This window comes from Anthonomus grandis, chromosome 9 (assembly GCF_022605725.1).
Source record: "Anthonomus grandis grandis chromosome 9, icAntGran1.3, whole genome shotgun sequence".
Taxonomy (NCBI): Eukaryota; Metazoa; Arthropoda; class Insecta; order Coleoptera; family Curculionidae; genus Anthonomus; species Anthonomus grandis.
In genome coordinates, this window is record NC_065554.1 from 10,574,486 (window position 1) to 10,595,977 (window position 21,492).

Sequence of the window (21,492 nt, forward strand, 5' to 3'; positions counted from 1 at the left end):
TTTTGAAGTAATTTTTTGTAGAAATTGAAGGATTTTAATGAACAAAAGCACGATATTACAAGCAGTAGGTATAATAAAGTACTTATAACAACTTTTATGCTCTATTATTGGAATCTTATATATCTTAAGAGCTACAAAAACGTTATAAAATCAAAGTATTTTCGTAAACCTATTGGAAAACAGGGTACAATATATTCAAATTTATATTAACATTTAGGTAATAAAAATTAAAAATCTGTATATATAGTTTGTTATTCATTTTAAAAATAATTTATATTTTCATGTTCCATTAGGAAAAAACCTTCCATTTTTCTCTTTAACTATACTTATAAAGGTACTTAATACTTAAGAAGCACGTTTTTCTATAAAAGTCATGTATTTTTGCAAAAATTTATGTGCTGATTCATTTTTGTGTGAATTAGGTGTAAAAGTATAAATATTTACAATATGGTGATATAATATAATCACTTTTTTTTGCCTAATAATTACTTACAAAGCTTACTTAACAACTACTAACAAAACAAACAATAATGTTAATTATAATAAATAATAATTAACTATCCTTTACCATCATGAGGTCTGGCGGCATATAAACTATCAGCTAATTTAACAATATCCTCCACTTTTTCACAGTGTTGCAAAATAGCTTTATTTATTGATTCTTCTCCTAAATAAGCTCCTGCAATTGCACCTGCCATGCATGCTATTGTATCAGTATCTCCTCCTAATGTTATCGCATATTGTATGGTTCTTCTGAATATATTATCAGTCTGCAGAACAAAAATACTAAGTAAAAACTGTAAACCTAATTTCAGCACCTTATAATATCATCAAATTTAGTATGTCAATCACTTCAGAATTGTTTAGATAAAAATAATAATTTAAAGAAATTTCCACCACAATCTTTTTACTTTATATACAGGGTGTTTCACTTAGCGTGATCGCGGCTATATCTTGGTAATTGTCAATCTGACATTATTGCAATTATTTTTTTATATTATAAAAGTCGGCAAGAAAAAATGCTGAAAATTATTTTTAAGTTTGGCCACTAGGGGGCTAGATCAATATTTCAATTTAAATTTTCTCCGAAAAGTATCAGCTTAAGGTATATTTGGCCAAATATTGGCGTACCGACCTTCATTAAGTAGGGGAAGGTAGTGAAAGTGTAATTGTTTAAATGGCTATAACTTTTAAAAGACTTACCCGATTTTTTTAAATTTAGGCTTGTTTAAAAGTGAAATATAACTAGTTTTAAATATTGTATGTAGTAGTACGCAAAAGTTTTTAGTAAGATTGGTAGGAGGCCTAATTTAAATTAATAACTGGACTATTCCACAAAAATTTAAATAGCACGATATAATTTTTAAAGCAGAATCGAAAAGTATATTAAGTTTACTATAAAAAATCTAAAAACCGCAGCCGGCTATCTTTTTTACTTTTCGAGTTATTACCGAAATAAGAATATTTGACCCTTAATACGGGTATGTCACTTAGCATACTAATACATGTAATAATAATTATTGGGTTCTTTTCGTTTATTTGACACCTTTATTTACAGTTTATCCAAGCATCGGACTAATCCAAGTTATGTAAAAATAGCAAAATTTCTAAAAATTCTGAAGTTATTATAATAAAACGATAATTGCATGTTGACAGAGTATAGTGTCCCTCAATTAGGTATTATGGTGAAAATAGCGGGATTAGGGATAATCCCACAACAACAAATCAAACCAAAGTTTTTAATTGGCCGACGTTTCGACGATATATATTTTTCGTCTTTATCAAGGCTAATATAAAAATTTAGAGGTTTTCGCAAAACTTGTGACAACCAGCATCCATTAGTGCAATAATATAATGGATACCATTATATTATGCATACCGCAGGCAAAAGCTAATGTCATCTTGATAAACGGCTTTGTGTTTACAGAAGTTCTGTGTTTTTTCTTTAGTTTTTGGATAAAAAAGGAAAAAGGTTGAATTATTTCAGTGTTAGTATAGTAGTAAAAACTTGTGCCGTTTGTGCCACACCATGGAAAAAGGACGATTTAAGCCGATCTTTTCACAAGTAAATAACGATATTGTCATAACATCATATCAAGGGACAACCGTCGTCGTAAACATAGAATAATAAAAAGTTATTAACAAATCTATAATAATTATTAAATATTTAATTTCCATAAAAATACTTTTAGTACCTTTACGAAAGTATGTTATATCTAATGGAGTACGTTAAAAAATGCATAAAGAGTTTATAAACGGTAATACTGTTTATAATTTAAAGCATAATCTAGTAATAATAAATATTTATCATGTAAATATTTTTGACGACGTCACTGGTAAAGATTACTTGTTTCGGTGGAATCAACAATGCGTTATCTACATTCATTTAACTTTGAATCTTGACTTCTTTATAGAGTATCTTATAATATTTTATGAAAAAAATGATTCATATTTTATTAAAGAGGAATAATATTGTGCCCCTGTCAAAATAAGTGACAAATTTTTATGATATTATATTATATTTATGATGTGTTTTTTTTGCCATTTCTACATAAGCATTTGGCATCATTGCACCACATATGTTGCAAGCAAAAAAACTGTCCATAGTTCCGCGTCAATGCTAATTCTAGCCTTTCAATGTTCTAAGGCCGAGGCTTATGACATGCTCAACGTATATTTTCATACGTGTGTTTTGAAACTTCCTCCTATTGCGGCGCGTAAATATGCTGCAAAATATCCTGAACGAAGGCATTATAACGGAAAAATATTTCGACGATTGGCAAAACGTTTAAGGACAACGGGAAGTGCATGTTCCAATTAAAATGTGTCCGGTAAGAAACCATGAAGATAATGTTATAAGCGGTCTTGCATGCTTTAAAGTTGTACCGTATTTAAGGAGAGAAATTTCGCTTCATCTACAAATTCGTCATCTTTTGGTGTTCTTCTTCTTCATCCACATTGTTCTTGCACCAAGCTCTATTGGAAAATAATTTTTGACAAAAGTGTTTGAGAAAAACACTTGAGAAATGTGCAACGAAAATCTCCAGTTCCTCTTTCAAATCTGATGGACTGATGAAGCTAATTTTTCTAGTTGTGGTAATAGTCCTATGGTTGATGTGACACATTACGAGACATTTTTACTACTAACCAAAACTCTTTATTTTACTCTCGACACTTGTTTTGCTAATGATGTTAGCATCTTCGGGAAAAGATTAAAACTTTTGCAAAAATGTTTTGCTAAAGATTCGCAACCAAATTTCAAGAAATCTTACCAAATTAAAAAACAAATCAGGTTCTAATATTGTTAAACGACTGAGAGAAAAAGATTGTTTCTATTTAAAAGCTGACAAGGGAAACAAAGGTATTATTTTAGACAAAGCAGAATAATATTTTAAACGAGTTGATGATCTTATTGAAAATGACCTATATAAAAAGATTTCTTAAAACCCTTTATCAAAAATGATCTCCCAGGTTAAGACAGCATTAAATGATTGCAAAAATCTTATTTCCTCTTCAGAAAAATTCAAGTTATGACTTTCGGACCCAAGAATTCCAAAATTATATTGTTTACCAAAAATCCATAAACCCGTCAATAAAATGAGACCAATTATTTGCACTAGAGGGTCTCCAACTTCCAACATTTCAAAATTTTTAGTAAAGCAATTTGAGACATTACCTTATGAATGTTTTTCAGTCAAAAACAGCCAACAGTTTATTTCAAAAGTCAATAATTTCATTCTAAATGAAAATGAACTCCGATTGAACTTTTGGAAAGTAATGGTTTCGATAATATCCAAGAAATAATTAAATTAACAAAACTGCATGTCTAAACGTATTTTTCAATATAACAACTCTTACTATAAGCAACTGGAAGGTGCAGCAATGGGTAATTGCCTCTCTCCCTTCCTAGCTGAGCTCTTCATGAACTGTTTTGAGTTAAATGCAAAAACTACAATCCAATACTTTCCAGGAGTTTGGTTAAGATATGTTGATGATGTGTTTGCCGTGTTCGACAGAAGCAAATGCAATATTGACAATTTCGTAGAACAACTCAATAACTGTTTTCGGTCTATTAAATTTACCTTCGAACAAGAAACAAATAACCGACTTCCATTTTTAGATACACTAGTGACTCTAACCATTGTTTTTAACATAAAATGGCTAGCATGCATTTCTTGGTGCATTGTTTGGTCTCACTCTAAAATAATAACAGACTTAATAAAGAAAGGGCAACAATTGCTAGGATTAATGGTTATGACTATAAGATTATTGATACGCTGATTAGAACACATAGGTTTAAAGTTAATCTTAAAAACTCTACCACTTTACACAAAGATGAAAATAAGCAAACTTTCGTTGCAATACCATATGACTCTATCCTGACGAGAGGCTTTGATAGGGTTTTCGAAGACTTAGGTCTAAAAATGATCTATCAAAATTCGGCCAAGTCAGAAATCTTTTAGGAAACGCAAAAGATAAAATAGAGACCAATGAAAATCCCGGGATCTATGAGATTAATTGCAACGATTGTGATAAAAAGTACATAGGACAAACCAGAAGATCAATTTTATTAATGTTGTAAGCTCATGTGAAATATGGAAGAGTTGAAAAGTCAAGTTAGTGGTAAAACTCGTAATTTGAGTTGTGGTAATGTTAATTTACATAACATGCATTATCGGGCCCAGGAAATCCCTCATTGGGTGCGAAAAGTAAATCACCAAAACAGGTGGAGTGGGCAAGGCTGCTGAGAATTTATTTGGCGTTTTAAATTAGATATTGAATTGAAATAAACTGTATTATAAAATGAATCGTAACTTCAAGTGTTGCAAGAGTAAGGACTTTTCAAATTACATTTGTGTCTAGTGCAAGTCAGTTTTTCACCCTAGCTGTTTAGATAGAATTTCAGATGTCATCAAAATACAAGGATATAAAATTTTGTGTTCTGAAGGATGTCAAGATAGTTATAATGAAAGTGAAACTGAAAAAGGGATGTATGAAAAGAGAATCGAGGATTTATTAAAAGAATTAAAAGGAAAGGATATATTTATTGAAAGACTTAGGAGAAACAGTCAGGTTTTTGAAAGTGAGGTGACAGAGGCAGAACAAAAGTTTTCTTCTGATCTTGAAAAATTACATAAAAGAAATGATTTACTTTGTGAGAAAATTCAAGAACTCCAAACAGGAGAAACAGAGTTATTATTAAAAGTAACCTCGCTTGAAACAAGTAAAAATGATTTTGAGAAAGGGGTAAATGACCCAAGTTTGTTGAATAGGAATTTAATACTTACAATTAGTACTCTGGAGAAGGAGAATGTGGGATACACTGAAGATCTAAAAAAGCTGCAGAAGGAGATTGAAGAGCTAAATATCCTCAAGAACCAAATGATCATATCAATTAAAGTATTAGAAGAAGAAAATAAGAACCATTCCATGAAAATTAGTGATATGAATAAAGTGATCAATATCACCAATTTTTGCCCACCACTCAACTCTATGTCCACCAAGGATTCTGTATTTTCAGGGAATTCTCCTCCTCAAAAAAACTGTTCATCTGAGAGTCCTTCCAAGCTTCGCAGAATTTTCATATTGGGGGATGAAACGGTTATGAGTTTAAACAGATCCTTGACAAAACTGGTATTGGCAGGGTTTTTAACATACAATCGTTTGTAAAACCTAATGCAACACAGGAGCAGGTGCTAGAAAATCTTAGCGGCTTAACCAAGGACTTGTCAGCAACAGACTTTGTGATAGTGGGAAGCGGTACAAATGATTTGACTAACGGTAAATATCCCAAAATGGGACTTATTAATAAGAAAATAAAAGAATGTTTACAGACAAATATTATATTTTTATCGGCAACAGGAGGACATAACATTGATAAAATTAATCTTAAAAGAGCTCTAAATTATAATCAAAGACTTTGTGACTTTTTAAATACTGTAAATAGATATACAGAAAATTGTGTACTGTTTGCTAACATTTGCGATAGTTTAGGTAAAAAGTTAAAAAATTATATTGTCTCTCGTTTGTTGTCTAATTTAGTAAATCAGGAACCTCCAAGCCATAAAATAAACAAAACAATAATTCACGTAAAAACAACAAATAACTTGCAGGAAGTATCTAATTTTGTAAATGTATTGAATGATTATAGTGTGATTTTAACTACAGATGTTCGAAAAGACATTGAATTTTCAAGAAATAAGAAAATTAAAAGAAATAACATAGAAAAAAAAAATATTTTCATCCTTTTGAACAAAAGTACCCTCTAACTAGATATTCTTTGATACATCTTAATATCCAATCTATAAGAAAAAAAATCGATGAACTTCTGATATTCTTGGAAGGGCTTAAACATCCAGGTTTTGTTTTATTATGTGAACACTGGATAAAACCTGATGAACTTATAAATTTAGAGAATTATGTTGTTATTGATAAGTACTGTCGTTCAAATATGTTGCATGGAGGGTCATTAATTTTTTTGCATTCTGAATTGGTTAAGGAAATTAGTTCTGTAAAAGTAAGTAAGTTTGATTATTTAGCTGATGACAGGGTATTTGAATTGTCAATTATATATAGTAGCTCTATTGATCTGTATGTTATATGTTTATATAGAGCTCCTGCTGCCGCTGTAGGTGACTTTTTATTTAGACTAGAAGTGTTATTGTCTGGTTTAAATGGTTTTTGAAAGTAATTTTGTGCGGAGATTTTAATATTGACTGGTCAAATCTGTCTAATAATTTTACAAACCAGTTGACTTACCTTTTAAGGTCTTATAGTTTAAATTTTGTAGTCCAATAATCCAACTAGAATAACTTCTAACTCTACCACTCAAATTGACTATGTGTGCACCAACATAGATGCAAATGATTTTAATTGTAATGTTATAAATTCAGGGCTCTTTGACCATGAGGCTATTGCATGTGATTTTTGCATAGGTCACAAGAGTCAAATGAGGGGAAAGAGAAGGGGCAGAATTTATAGCAAAAAAACTATAGTAGCTTCTTGCAACTGGGTAGATCAGAGGATTGGCAACGCCTTTTGTCTACTGCAAGCCCTTTAGAGTCATTTCACGCAATTATTTGTGAAAATTTTAATAAATGTTTTCCGATAAAAACCTTAAAAACGAAAACAAAAAAAAAATTGGATTACCAAGGGTCTTAAGGTGTCTGCTAGAAATCTTAGATCACTGCACTATATTCGGAAATTTTATATAAATAACCTTGCTTTTATTAACTATTTTAACAAATATAGAGCACTGTACAGACTAACAACTAAGACTGCAAAGCAAAAATACTTTAAAAGTCGCTTAGGTAATTCAAATAATGTTCAGGGAGAGGCTTGGAAGATAGTAAATGAACTAAGAGGTAATCGGGGCAATATTGTAAAGGTAAATATTGAACCTGATAGGCTGAATAACTTCTACTGTACCATAGGTAGTAACATAGCAAGTCAAATTCAGGGTTTTTCCAACTATGAACAGTTTTTTGAGTATAGGGCTGGACCAGATCCTTTCTTCTTTTTGCCAACTAATCTAGTTAAGCTTAAGTCTACTCTAAAGGAGATAAAGAAGAAAGATACGTCTGGCTATGATGAACTTAATGTACGGTTATTTTTTAATTTACCTGATTCGGCACTGGAGGTACTTGTATCTGCAATTAATCATTCTTTCAATAATGGCCAATTTCCCAATTGTCTTAAAGTAGCCAGAATCATGCCTTTGTTTAAGGGGGGAGCTTTAGAATTACCCTCTTCTTACAGACCAACAGCATTGCTTTCCACCCACTCAAAAATCATCGAGAAATTGGTTAAAAAGCGACTTATGTCATATTTAGCTGAAAAGCAAATTATAAGATCGGAGCAATTTGGGTTTCAAAGTGCCAAGGGAACATCAGATGCAATCTTTTCATTCCTTGAATCCTTATTTTTGAGCTTGAACAGTGGTGATATTGCTGCAGCAGTGTTTTGTGACTTGACCAAAGCATTTGACTCTTCAGTGGTTTGGGTCTTATTTGCATACTAGAATGCAGAGTGTTTCTGTGGATAGTGCCCTTTCAAGGGAGCAGCTTGTGACTCATGGTGTTCCTCAGGGTTCAGTTCTTGGGCCACTTCTATTCCTCATTTATATTAATGGCATGTCCAATCTTAGGATCTCAGGTAAATTCATTCAGTTTGCGGATGATTCAACAATTTTATGGCATGACACGAGTGCGAATCTAAATACCACAGTTAACAGAGATATTGTTGAAATCAAGAAATGGTGTGATTGCAACAAACTTGTGTTTAAATATTTCAAAAACTAGTGTTATGAATTTTAAATGCAATTTAAATACTATAGCCACCTAGGTCTCCCAATCTAACTGTGTTGAACTATTACTTATGGGAAAGAATTAATGACATTGTGCACAAAACAAGGCCCATCACACACAAGAGAAGATATGATTGAGAGTATTCAAAATGCTCTAAATTCCATTTCTCAAGCGAAAATTGAAACTACTGTTACCGTTTATAGGAAAAAAATTGAGAACATTTCTAAAATTCTTTTTTTGTTCTTGTTCTTTAGTTACCGTTGGCCTTTAAACATGCTTTAATTTTTTTAGGATTATAATGTTTAAATTAAATTGTCTTTTTATTAACTCAATTAAATTATTTATTAATAAACTGCGAAAGGAGATGTTAAATAAACAAAAGAAACCCAATAATTATTAATGCCAAGTGACATATCTGTATTAAGCGTCAAAAATTCTTATTTTGGTAATCACTCAAAAAGTAAAAAAAGATAACCGACCGCGGTTTTCAGTTTTTTTTTAGTAAATTTCAATCTACTTTTTGAGTCTGCTATCAAAATTATACGGTGCCAGTTAAATATTTGTCGAAAAATCAAAGTAACAGATTTTAATTCAACTTACGTCTTCTACCAACTTTACTAAAAACTTTCGGGTACTACTGAATACAATATTGGAAAGCACTTACATTACACTTTTAAAAGCTATAGCTATTTAAACAATTACACTGTCATTACCTTCCCCTACCTTATAAAGGTCGATATGCCAATGAATTTTTGACCAAAATGTTCCAAAGTTTCTGATCTGAAGAAAACTAAAATTGATTTATTGAGCTTTTAATTACGCTCCCTAGTGGCCAAATTTTGAACTTAAAAATAATTTTTAGCATTTTCTCTTGATCACTTTCATAATGTCAAAAAAAATTCCAATATGTCAGATTGACAGTTCTCGAGATATAGCCGCGATCCACGCTTAGTGAAACCACAGTATACAGGGGCGGATTTACGCAAAGGCTGAGTAGGCTGAAGCCTAGGGCGGCAAATATTAGGGGCGGCAAAATCACGTTTAAAAAAAATTATCGGAATAAATAATTAAAAAAAAAATAGTTTAAAAAAATCTGGCCGAATTCACTCGTCATAGGCAGGCTTATTTTGATTAAAACACTTGAATTCGGCCTAACCTATACGCAGCGTAGGCTTTCCAGGAAAGCCCTTCCTTAAATCAGCAGGCATATATATGTATTATATTGCGCAGATCGGAGCCGCCGTCGCTTTTCAGTTTACATTTTTTACTAGTGTTGTAAAAATCCGGATTAATTCAATGTCCGGACAGCATTGATTCGGATGAATTGAAAATTCGGTTTTTTCATCCGGATTAATTCATCCGCTCGATGTCTCGCCCGTTCGGCAAATTATGCCATGTTTCGGGCTCGATGCTCGACCGTCCGATAAACGTTTTTTATAGCTGTTTTTTGAATATAAGGTATGCATTATGCAACCCATTAGACATTTCGCTTTTACGCATTTTTACATGATGTTAAAACTAAAATAGCTAATTATGTATGTAATAAATCAAGTGTATTTTAAACGATGCAAAATATCCCTACAAAAATGCTTTGTTTACAAAAAAACTTCTGAAGGTCAGGCGACCCTTAAAAAGTTTGAGCGTTCTCATAATGTCTCTTATGTTTCTAAATGAGTACAATAAGGATAGATAAAGCAATAGGTTTAGACAAGGCGACGCGACTATATTGCCGATTGCCGGGTTATTTGTCCGGACGATTTAATTCGGATTCTCTTAGCCGGTGGAACGTGGAACTTCGTGTAACTTCGTGCAAGCTTTTATTTAATTGTCGGTCGAACGGGCGGCGTGTATCCGGACGATTTAGATATCCGGATTGATTCGGACTAATTTGATATTCGGATTGAACGGACGATTAATCCGGACTCTTCGCATCACTATTTTTTACATTCGTTAGAGAAGTGCCGGTGTTTTTTCTACAAACTTGTATTATTTTTAATAAATTGTTAATTGTTGATAGTTTTGGTTTGCGAATTGCGGATTTTACTTACTCGATGTTTACAAGTTAGAAGAGGTTGGGGTTGGGTGTAGACTAGAGCTCTAGAGCAGACTGGAGCTGAATTGTAAATTGTAAACAATAAAAAGGTAGGTTTCTTTTTTTGATTCTTCGTTTTCAAGTTTAAAAAGGATTTTAAATTCATATCATTTTGTCTATTGTCAACAAATAGAACAGAGGGTGAATTCAGGGACTGAGTGCAAATCATTTTATTTTTAATAGACGTTTTTAAGTTGTTTTTTGTGCATACTTTTATTAAGAGGGATAGCGATTTAGGTAAAATTTTGACGATTTTATTTAAATACAAAGTGGCGCCTGGAAATCGGAACAGAGGCAATTTTGGGCATACGTTAGTTTTAAGTTCTGGACTTTATTTTATAAGTGAGTTAGAAAAAGTTCATTTAGCATTTTTGACATGTGGTAAAAACCAAACAATTTAGTTAGGAAGAAAAGGAAAACTGTTTGTACCTTTCTATTTCAAATTATTCATTTATCTATTAGTTATAAACAAATTATAAATTAAAAAATATATATATATATTTTTTTTAACAGAGACATTAGGATTGGTGCCACTCCCCCTTAGGAGGTTATAAATAAAATCGACGGGTTTTAGAGTTTTTAAAAAAGGCTAATGGACTGCCCGAAATTGCCTCTGTTTTGTTTTCGACAAAACAGCTATGCTTTGGCTTAATAGTTTTAAATTAAATTAAATGCTTTTAAAATCCTAGTGATAAATAGGTATATAATAGCTTCATATTATATTAGGTCCAATAAACAGCAAAGATGAGTGATGGACGCAAACGACTGTCTGGAAACCAATACAAATATTTAAGAGAGGAAAAAAAAAAAAGGAAGAAGTTCTTAAAAAGACCCCTAAATTAAAAGATATGTTTAAGAAACTAACCAACTCGGATACACAGGAGCAGGACGACCAGAAAGTACAGGAAGTTTCTTGCTCTAATTATGTAAATTTACCTAGAGTCCATCTAACACCACCGACTACATTTTCTACGCCAGAAGATGCGTGTAGTCCTGGACCATCTTCAGCACAAAAAGAAGATAGCGAACGTTCTGTCAACATATCAGAAGATCCTAGTAATTGAATAATAAACGAATATACATGTAACTATCACATGTACAGATCAGACACGATATTGCCCAATATCAGTATTCCGAAGAAAATTACCCAATGGTGAAAAAACTAGCCGAAACTGGATCGTTTATTCGGAAAAATTAGGTCGAGTGTTTTGTGCTGCTTGCTTGCTTTTAAAAAATATTGATTATCAGTTTGGCTCGGGTGGCTTTTATGACTGGAAAAATGTGGTTAAAAGGGTTCAGGAACATGAAAATTCAACCAGCCATAAAACATGTGCTTAGAATCTCTTATGCCGGCAAAATAATCTCGAAAGGATTGATTTGTTACTTGGTACTAAGGGACACAAAATGAAATTGCCTATTGGAGAAGTGTCCTGGAGCGAGTAGTAGTAGTTGTAAAGTCTTTATCTTCGCGAGGTTTAGGTTTAAGAGACAAAGAGGAAAAACTTGAAACGACTAATAATGGAAATTTCCTTATGTGCATAGAACTTTTGGCCTAGTTCGACCCCTTTTTAGCTGACCATATTGCTCGTTATGGTGGAAAAGGTTCGCGTACCACAAATTACCTCTCAAAAACAACATATGAGGAGTTTATTAAAATCATTGCGAAGAGAGTGCAAGATGTTATAGTAGAAGAATTAAAACAGACTAAATATTTTTCTATTGTTGTAGATTCCACCCCAGATATAGCCCATATAGACCAACTTGCATTAATTGTTAGATACGTAAGCCAAGACGGTGTTCCAGTGGAGCGGTTTTTAACATTTCTTCCAAATGTTGGACATAAAGCAGCAGATATGTTTAATACTTTGATGGAAAGTTTTAAAAACCTAAATATCGGGGACAGTCTTATGACAATGCCGCAAACATGTCAGGAATATATAATGGCCTACAAGCGAAAATCAAGCATGTATGTCCAGAAGCTAATCATGTTGCTTGTTCTGCACACTCCCTCAATTTAGTTGGAAATGTAGCGGCAGCATGTTGCTTAGAAACAACAAACTTTTTTTCAGTTTTACAAGAATTGTATAATTTTTTTGGTGCGTCGACTGTGAGAGGGAGTCACTTACAATCAAAGTGCAACAAGACTTTAAAAAGCTTATCTACAACTAGATGGTCTGCTAGAGATGACGCCTGTAAAACTTTAAACATGTGTTTAAAGGAAATCTATGAAACTTTATGTTGGTTTGAGGAAGATACTGCACAAAAACCAATAACTCGTAATGATGCAAAATCGCTTCGACAAAAACTTGAGCGCTTTGAAACCACTTTTATAATAGTATTCTGGGGATTTTTTCTGGAAAGGATAAATGTGGTAAATACATTATTACAAAAAGTAAAGACAAATATAATTCAAACCATTACATTATATGATTCTCTAATTGCGTTGTTCAAATCAGTCCGAGACAAATTTGACGTATATGAAAACGATGCGAAGAAAATTTGTGTACTAAGTGAAGTAACGTACGAAAAAGACCACAAACGGAGAAAAATAGCTAAACTACGACCTGGTGAAACTAGAGATAACGAGGTAGTTTTGACTGGAAGAGATGAATTTAGAGTTTCAACCTTTTTACCTATAATTGATTCCCTTCTAGTTGAAATTCTCAAACGGCGAGCATGTTACGAAGAATTTAATACAAAATTTTCTTTCCTAGATATTACTCAACTGAGGAATATGATTTCTGGTGAATTCAAAAAAACTGTTACAGGAGAGCTATCCCATCGATCTAGACATAAACTTTGAAGGTGAAGCATCACATTTTCTGGAGCATTGTATTAAATTCTAAAAAAGACACCCAGTGCTCCATTTTAGAACTATATGAGTGGTTTACAACAATGAACTTAAAAAGTATATATCCAAATATTGACATTGTATTTAGATTGTGCATTTGTTTACCGGTCTCAAACTGTTCTGCTGAATGAAGTTTCTCTTGTTTGAAACGCATTAAGACATATTTAAGACCAACCCTCGAACAAGAAAGACTAGAAGCTTTGGCAATATTAAATATTGAACCAGGTGTGACAAATAACGTAAATTTTATCGATATCATTAATGATTTTGCAGAAAAGAAAGTTCGAAAAAAAATGTAAGACTTATTTTTTTAATATTTTATTTTTATTTTTTTGTATATTCTATGAAATGTGTTTGTTTTAAAGAATAATTGTTGTTTAATTTTGCGTTTTACTTTTGTTAAATTTTGAGTTTTTTTTTGTGTTTGTGTATTACAGTTTACTTTTGTTAAATGTGTTTATTAAATGTTTATAAGCAGTTCTAATGTAGTTTACATTAATAATATAATGCCTCCGATATACAAAAAATAATGACTTTAAAATATTAAATTAGGGCGGCAAAAATATATTAGCCTATAGGCGGCAAAAAGTTAAATCCGACCCTGACAGTATACTATAACAACACCTATTACAAATTGTTAGAGTATACTGTGGTGAAACTTTCTGTATATTCAGTTAGTTTTTTTCAGTTATCATTCAGTTTTTAAGTTAAATAAAAAGGTTTGATGATAAAACACTGTTTTTACCAATGACTAATAATTGTATTTGTATTTTTTTAATTTATTACTAATTGGCTGAATTCTATAAATATTGAAAAAATGTCTATGGGTATACGCTTATCTCCTTGTTTTGTTATTGTCAATTAACATACCTTTATGCCAGGAATCGTGTTCTGAGCTCTCAGAAAACAAAAAATTGCGGTAGGGACAGATTCAAAAGCGGATATGTCGTTTCCTAAATCCCTAATGACCTCATCATCATACTCGTCGGAATATTTTGTGGATAAAAACTTTTGAATCAACTTGATTCTTTCGCAATATGGAGTATCACTGTCTGATTCACTAAAAAAATAAAAAATCATATATTTTCTTATATAGGCTAATAAAAACTTACACGTCATTGTAATAACTTCTTTCAATAGCCTTCATTTTTTCTAACAGTTTGTTACAAAACTCATCAACATTTATTGGGGTATTAGGATCAGCCAAAAAGGCCTGATGTACTGCCAGACATTGCAATAGAGCTCCGTGTATCCCTAATTCGTTACTGTGAGTTATTTTGGTGGATTCAGCGGCGATATTTAACATATTGTCAAAATCGTCGTGAAAATACAAGGGTATGGGAGCTATCCTCATGGCTCCTCCGTTTCCATAAGACCCTTGGCCATTAAACTGCTCTTTAGATGGTAAAAAAATGTCATTAAACTTGGACTTTCTTAGTTTCTCGAAAACTGAAACGACGCTTCCTCCATATCCTCTTCTGGGCTGTTTAAAGAACTCATTTGTAAAGAGTTCGGCCAAGTGTTTTAAATCTGGTTCGGGTGTATCAATTAGAAACTGCGCTACGCTTTTCATCATTGCGGTATCATCAGTGTATTTTTTGAATGGTCCTAGATATGGGAGAAAATATAATATAGATTAGCAGTTAGTAAAACCACAAATAATATAACCCTAAAATTATCGATTTATTCTTATTTGCAGTGTTTCAGCTAAAGTTATCCAATTTTGAATGTCAATATCAATTGAACTACACAAGTACTGGAATAAAAAATGCAAGATTTCAGTTTTTTTTAATGCGTTTCTACATTCCAACGATAAAAGCAAAGCCAACATGTGCTAGACAAAAAACTGATGTTCAGAAACTGAAAATCAGTTAGTTACTTTTTAAAAAGAAATTAAAACAAAATAAAATTATATCATCTTACATTAATCATAACGAAAATGATAAAAAAATTAAATAGTGAATTAAAATTTGAATTGGATGTGAAATAGTACTATAAGTATAATAATATATTTTGAAATATTTCCATTAAAATAAAAATGTAAATTTCCAATATTTTCAAAAACATCTTGGAAATATTAAAAATATGTTTAAAAATATTTATCTTATCAAAACCAACTGAAATGTAATATTGATTTATATATCTTGAAACCCTAAAAGTCTTAAAATTACTATAGCACAATTTTTACGAACATATGTGAATGCACTAAAGTTGACAATATCCAGATTTTTAAAGGTGGCTCCTGGTGGAAAAAACTGTTCTGTATCTTTATTATTAGAAGTAGCAACAGAAATGTTGATAATGACATCCAGAAAATGCAGTTTTAGAGCATATAATGCTATTCTAAAAAATTATCTATTTTATGAAACAGGCAAATGTATATCCCTGAAATTATACATAATGAAAACTTACTAACTGATGATTTATATTTGATACTATAAAATGGACAATGTTTTTTTGGATTATTTTCTTATTGATTCTAATAAATGCTCCTATGATAAAGAAAATAATTCAATGGCCAATACATACTTAAACTTTCAGTTGAAAAATTATTCTGTAAAACTTAGCCTAACAAAAAAAACCACTTTTAATACAACCGCTAACTAAAATCCTGTGTTTTTGAGAGCTCCCCGCAATATTACAATTGATAATGTTTTTTTAGTCCATTCTAAGCATGTTTTGGTTTGTTACCTCTCAATATTCTGGCACATTAAGTTTTTCCAACTTTTCAATGCATTTTATATGGACGTTTTTAATCTGATGGATTAAAATTGCATGTTATGTGCTTCAAATTTAATTGGGGCTGTAGTTTAAATTCTAAATAAGTTTGTAAATGATCCTAATAGTATTTAAAAATCATTTTGTGCATTTTAAGTGAGGGTGTGCAGCGTAATGCGAAACGTAAGCCGAAATATTCGAAAAGTACAGACCAAATTTCTATACATATTATTATGCTTAGAGTTTAACATCTAAATTTTTATTTAACGTGTTAAATTGATATATTATGTTTAAAATATATTTTAACATTAAATTTTTACTTCGTCTAATAACTTAACTACGCCTATTAGGGAGTTAAAGAAACAAAAGTCAGGTCTTTTGTTTCTTTAACTCCCGAACACGCAAACAAGTGCTGCAACGTTTACAATTCGAAGCATTTTTTAAAGAATATGACTCATCTAATTACGAAAAAGAAATAATTTCTATTCAAAACTTACAAGACACATTTCTTGAAAAAAATTTGGAAGAAGCACATGCTATTAATGAAAAATTTAAAGAGACCACAAAAAAATTCTTAGTAGATATTAAAACATTTATTCTTAAAAGTTGTTGTAAAACATTTAGTCTTAAATGTTTGGTACTTCCTGCACTTTACCACTTGACTGGAGTGGATTATACGAGCAAAGTTGGCACAAAACGTGCTGCTTTTCAAGCCGAACCAGAAAAGTATCTTTTGAACTTTGCACAAGGCATAATAATATATAACCACTATAATCCATAAAATTATACAACTTATTTATTTTGTTTTTAGGTTTAACCAGAAGTGAAATTGAAAGCTCTGTTCGGCTTGCAGAAGAGTTTTTGGTAAAAGTATACCGCAAGGACAGTTCATGTAAAAATTTTAATGAACTGACATATTGGATTTATGATCACCAAAAAAATGTTTCTTTAGAAAAGTTACCCCCAACTAGTGCAAATATTAGATTTCATATTTTAAGAGCTTTTTTTTATTGTTTATAATCAAAACTTTTGTTTAAATACATTGGAACATACCACTTTGCTTGATCCACTTTGTTTTGGATACAAGATCGAGAATGGTTGCCTCTTACCAAAATCAGTAACTAACCTTTTTCCCCCGAGTGACGATCTTTTACCAAGCTGCAATTACACGAAATGTTCGCGGCAAAATAGTTGCAGTTGTAGGGCTGCTGGGTTAGAATGTTGTTCATTTTGTTATTGTAAAGGAGGAATAAACCAGTGTAAAAATCCGTACAATAAATAAATAAAGGTAAAAAGTATATTGTGTTCAAATTATTTTAACTGCAATTATTTTTCTAAAATTTGGGCCACCCTGTATTAAATTTGTTTTGCTATATATTATTGTCTACTCTATTTTACAATTATAAGACAAATTAAAAGTTATATCGCAACTAAAAACTTTATATATGCCAAACCATATTATTTGCAAAATTTTAGACTGTACCCAAGTAACATTTTCTCAAGCAGTTGGTTTTTAAAGTTGCCTTTTAGCCGCACCAAGGTTCTGCAATAGTCATTGGCTTGCTTGATGGAACTATTTAGGTTAAATTTTGTGCTAATAGGAACTAGGAACCTTAGGTAAATTAAAAATCTAATTAGTTCTAGTCAAGTGTCAACAATAACGTTTTTATGGCCATAAACGAGGGCCTGATGGTTATGAGATAATAAGGTTTTGGAGAGGTTATATTTCAGCATTAATTTGGCAATCAAAATTCCAATATAGAACGATTTTAGCATTAAAATTACCTATTCAGAACAATATGGTCTTGAATCAATTGCTTAACTATTTGGCACTTTATACGGCCTATTCCGGAAAATATAGCATTTTTTAACACCTAAAGGACTTGCTAAAAGTCATATGGATAATCAGATAACTTTATGGAATAAGGTTTAACCAACTAGTCACAATAAAACACAGTTTGCGGACGGTTGTTGTAATTCGTTGGAAATTTCGCTTCACTTTTCTTTTAAAATTACCACTTCTTACAATTTTGTGCCAAGACATCCCTGAATGCAATTTGAACGCTAAAAAAACACACTTTCATTTTCACAGTAACTGGAACCACCAAGAAAAAATGCAAACTGAATTGCAATAAAGAAGTCTCAAGAAATCCCGCGTAGTAATAAATAATGCCAATGGATCCTACTAAATGCCTAAAAGCCATTTATTGAAATTCGCCCAGACTTTGCCAGCTAATTGGTTATTAAAAGTAGCCTATAAGTCCTGGAAGATGCTAGTTAGCCCTGTTTTAGCTTTTTTTTAAACCCACTGGCATTTTTCTAAGCCTTTTGTCCCACGACATAGCTTTTGATAAAGTTATTATAGCAGCTTAAAAGCATATCCTGCTAGGCGTCCATTTTGAAGAAAAAATGATTCCTGAAATGATAAATGATAATGAAATGAAATGATAAATGAAAATTCTTCCATTTTTATAAGCTATTCAAATACAGGCAAAAATAATGTAATATGTAAACAATTTAGATAATATATAAAGACACTGGATCATTTAAGTACATATTATCACTAAAGCATCTCAGAAATAAAAATATATAAATTTTTTATTTTTTTATTGGCACTGAATAATGTTTAATTTGTAAGATATCAAAGGCGCGCGTGTTTTACAGTTAAATTACACCCAACTTTTCCAAGAAACTGGTGTGCGCAATGAAAATCGATTATCTATTCCAGTATAATATATTTTTTTCTAAAATAAAGTCATACTTACTGAAAATGTCGCCATTGCTTTTTATTTTGGCGTTGTCTTATTTTTACCCTGACTGTCTCATATATCATAAATTTTAATACTTCAATATGTATCTGAAATGCCAAAAGCCGGCGAACAAGCCAAACTATATAACCAGCTAAAAGTCTAAAAGGACTTTGCTAAAGGGTTGTAAACAGGTAGGAGTAAAAGCTTTCAGGTTCTACACAGGTTACTTTTAGGCATCTTCGGGTTCGATAAAGGTTATTTCTATTAGCTATATAGGCTCTGTGATATGCGATCTGGTTTCAAATTGGCCAGGGCCTATTGGCAACGACAACCTCTTTAGGGCTGGGCCTTTTTTTACTACAGGAGGTTATGCGTACTAATAAATAACATTGTTTGTGCTCAATGGCATAATCAATAATTTTTCTTAAACAGGTTCTAGGAGTTATTTATAACCTTTTTAGAACCTAAATTGTTACTTGGGTAATTAGGGGACCACCCTGTATAAAAACTTAATGTGCCAAATTTGGGTGTGGTAACAAACCGATTCGTAATAAGTACTCATATAACAACAATATTCTGCAAAAACATTGCGGGGAGCTCTCAAAAACACAGAATCTTACCTAGCATATGGACTATTTGATAAATGGTATCTGAAATATTTTAGTGTCGGGTAAGGAAATTTATTAAAAAGGCAATCTGGTAGTTCTTGTCTAAATTCGATATAAGGCATGTTGCAAACCTAAAAGAAATCTCTGATTTGAACTACTCAATACTTTATTAATTTAATAGTGATGTTAATACTATATGAATACTAATTCCTGGAGTAAGAATCAATTTTATAGTTTATCATAACTTTTCTTTAATTGAGAAGATCATATCAAATGAATTGATTAATAGAAGAATATGCCTAATAGTTTTAATGTTAAAAAAAATCAGACTGTGAGGATATGAATAAGGCAAGATTGTAAATAATTTTAATTTACTTGCAGCATAATGTACATATAAATTAATCCTAAAATCAAGTAACTGATGCTGTAAGATAAACATTTGGCCCAAGAGTAAAATTTACTTTTTGTGTGGGATGATCCATACCACAGATGACTGACAATATAACTAGATTTATTTTAAAGTTAGATTTTTTTAAACTTTAGTACTCATCTAAAATTGTGAAAAGAACTGATGTGAACTTTCATAAGTTTTTATAAGATCGTACCCTTAAAGTTGGGATCTTCCATTCTATCGAAATATCTTTGTATAACGAGTTTATCTCCGCTTGAGATATCATTGCCTTCAAATGGGGCTCCCATGCAGTCCCCAAACAATGAACCCACTAAACAGCCTCTGAACTTGCTAGACATGTTTTGACCGGCCATGGCTCGGCTAAATTGTCTGCAAACGAAATTCATATTAGTTTTTAGAAAGTGTACGTAAATAGATACAACTTATTTTTAACTTAAATTTTACATAAGTTTAAATCCTAACCTCTCCAATTTGTTTGTTTTGATCTATTAATAGTATTAATCTGACGTCACCTATGACATAGACCAAAAATTGCCATTTGAGAGAACCTAGAAAGGGTATGGTTCGTAATCTGTCAACGGCACTTAAGAAACGTAGTCGGCGGCCATTCTTGACTTCCAGCAGATGGCGCAACTAGCATGCTACATATACATATAAAAAGAATAATGGCTGAATTCAAGTGCGATTCCTGCCAAAAAATCGTCTCGGATAAGGAGAAATACAAACTTCGTTGCAGTGGGGAATGCCGCCGTAATTTCTGTATGGGCTGCACAGGTCTGGACAAGGTAACTACAAAGGCCCTTCATCAGCAGAAATACAACAACATTAGATTTTTCTGCAGTGTTTGCGACTCACCAACATTAAAATATCTTCATGATAAAGTTTCGCAGCTGCAAAACTCTCAGATATCTTTAGAAAATGTCAATGCTCTGGGAACCTGTCTAAAGAAGAATAACGACCTTCTTCCAGTGTTTTCAGAGATGTACGACATTTGAAATTCTCACGACTCCAAATGGAAGAATCTCTTTGACAAAATTGATGACATTCATCGCCTCCATACTGTCTCTGAAAATGGACAAGAATCTCTTTTCCATTTAATCAGAGATATAAAACAGGAAATTTTCAACCTGTCATCAATTCTTATGAACAACCATGGTGAGGCGGTAAAGGTACAGGTCCATGATTCTTCCAGTGAAGAGTTAAAAAGTGAAGTAGAGAATCTGAGGAAAGATGTTAAACAAATGGCACGCACCATAGAACAATCAGCCAAAGAAAAATCTAATGTTAAAAGTTACCAACCTGTAACTAAAAGGACGATAGCCTGCCAGACTGATCGTATAGAAAAACCGACTTCACCGAAGGACAAATGTTCCGACGTCACCGAAGAACAAAGATGAATAATCAAAAATAACACAATTAACAAGGATGAATGGCATTACGTGGTTGTATCAAATATCCCACCTCCGTTTACCGGAAATCAGCTTGCACACTTCATCAAAGAAAAACTAAGAACGACGGACTTTATCCGATGTTTCCCAATGCTAAAAACCAAGGACATTGCACATTCCGACTTCAAAATTGGTGTGCAGAACTTAAATCACTTAAAGCGGCTGAAGGATATTAGTATGTGGCCACCGGGCACTCTCATAAATTCATGTTTGGAAACCTCTAAAGCGCCAGTCCAAATAAATAGTACCACCTCGCCCAAATCTAAGCCTTCCCAGTCTAAGTCTAAGCCTCACTCTCCAGACAGCC

The 21,492-nt window shown here is 32.0% G+C and overlaps 1 protein-coding gene across 3 annotated transcripts; it reads right to left on the minus strand.

The window, feature by feature from the left end:
• Positions 1 to 223: 223 nt before the first annotated feature.
• LOC126740547 (ADP-ribosylhydrolase ARH3-like) lies at positions 224 to 20,305 on the minus strand. Of its 3 annotated transcripts, none has more exons than XM_050446627.1 (5): positions 20,200 to 20,305; positions 19,931 to 20,106; positions 14,362 to 14,857; positions 14,120 to 14,309; positions 224 to 770 (listed from the first exon to the last, which is right to left on the minus strand). In XM_050446627.1, exons 2-5 carry the CDS (start codon positions 20,088 to 20,090, stop codon positions 558 to 560), a joined length of 1,059 nt encoding a protein of 352 aa, XP_050302584.1. In that variant the 5' UTR covers positions 20,091 to 20,106; positions 20,200 to 20,305; the 3' UTR covers positions 224 to 557. The 3 variants fall into 3 exon arrangements, with proteins under 3 accessions (XP_050302584.1, XP_050302586.1, XP_050302583.1); XM_050446629.1 differs by lacking the exon at positions 20,200 to 20,305 and adding an exon at positions 20,160 to 20,178; XM_050446626.1 differs by lacking the exon at positions 20,200 to 20,305 and having other exon boundaries at positions 225 to 770; positions 19,931 to 20,164.
• Positions 20,306 to 21,492: the final 1,187 nt, after the last annotated feature.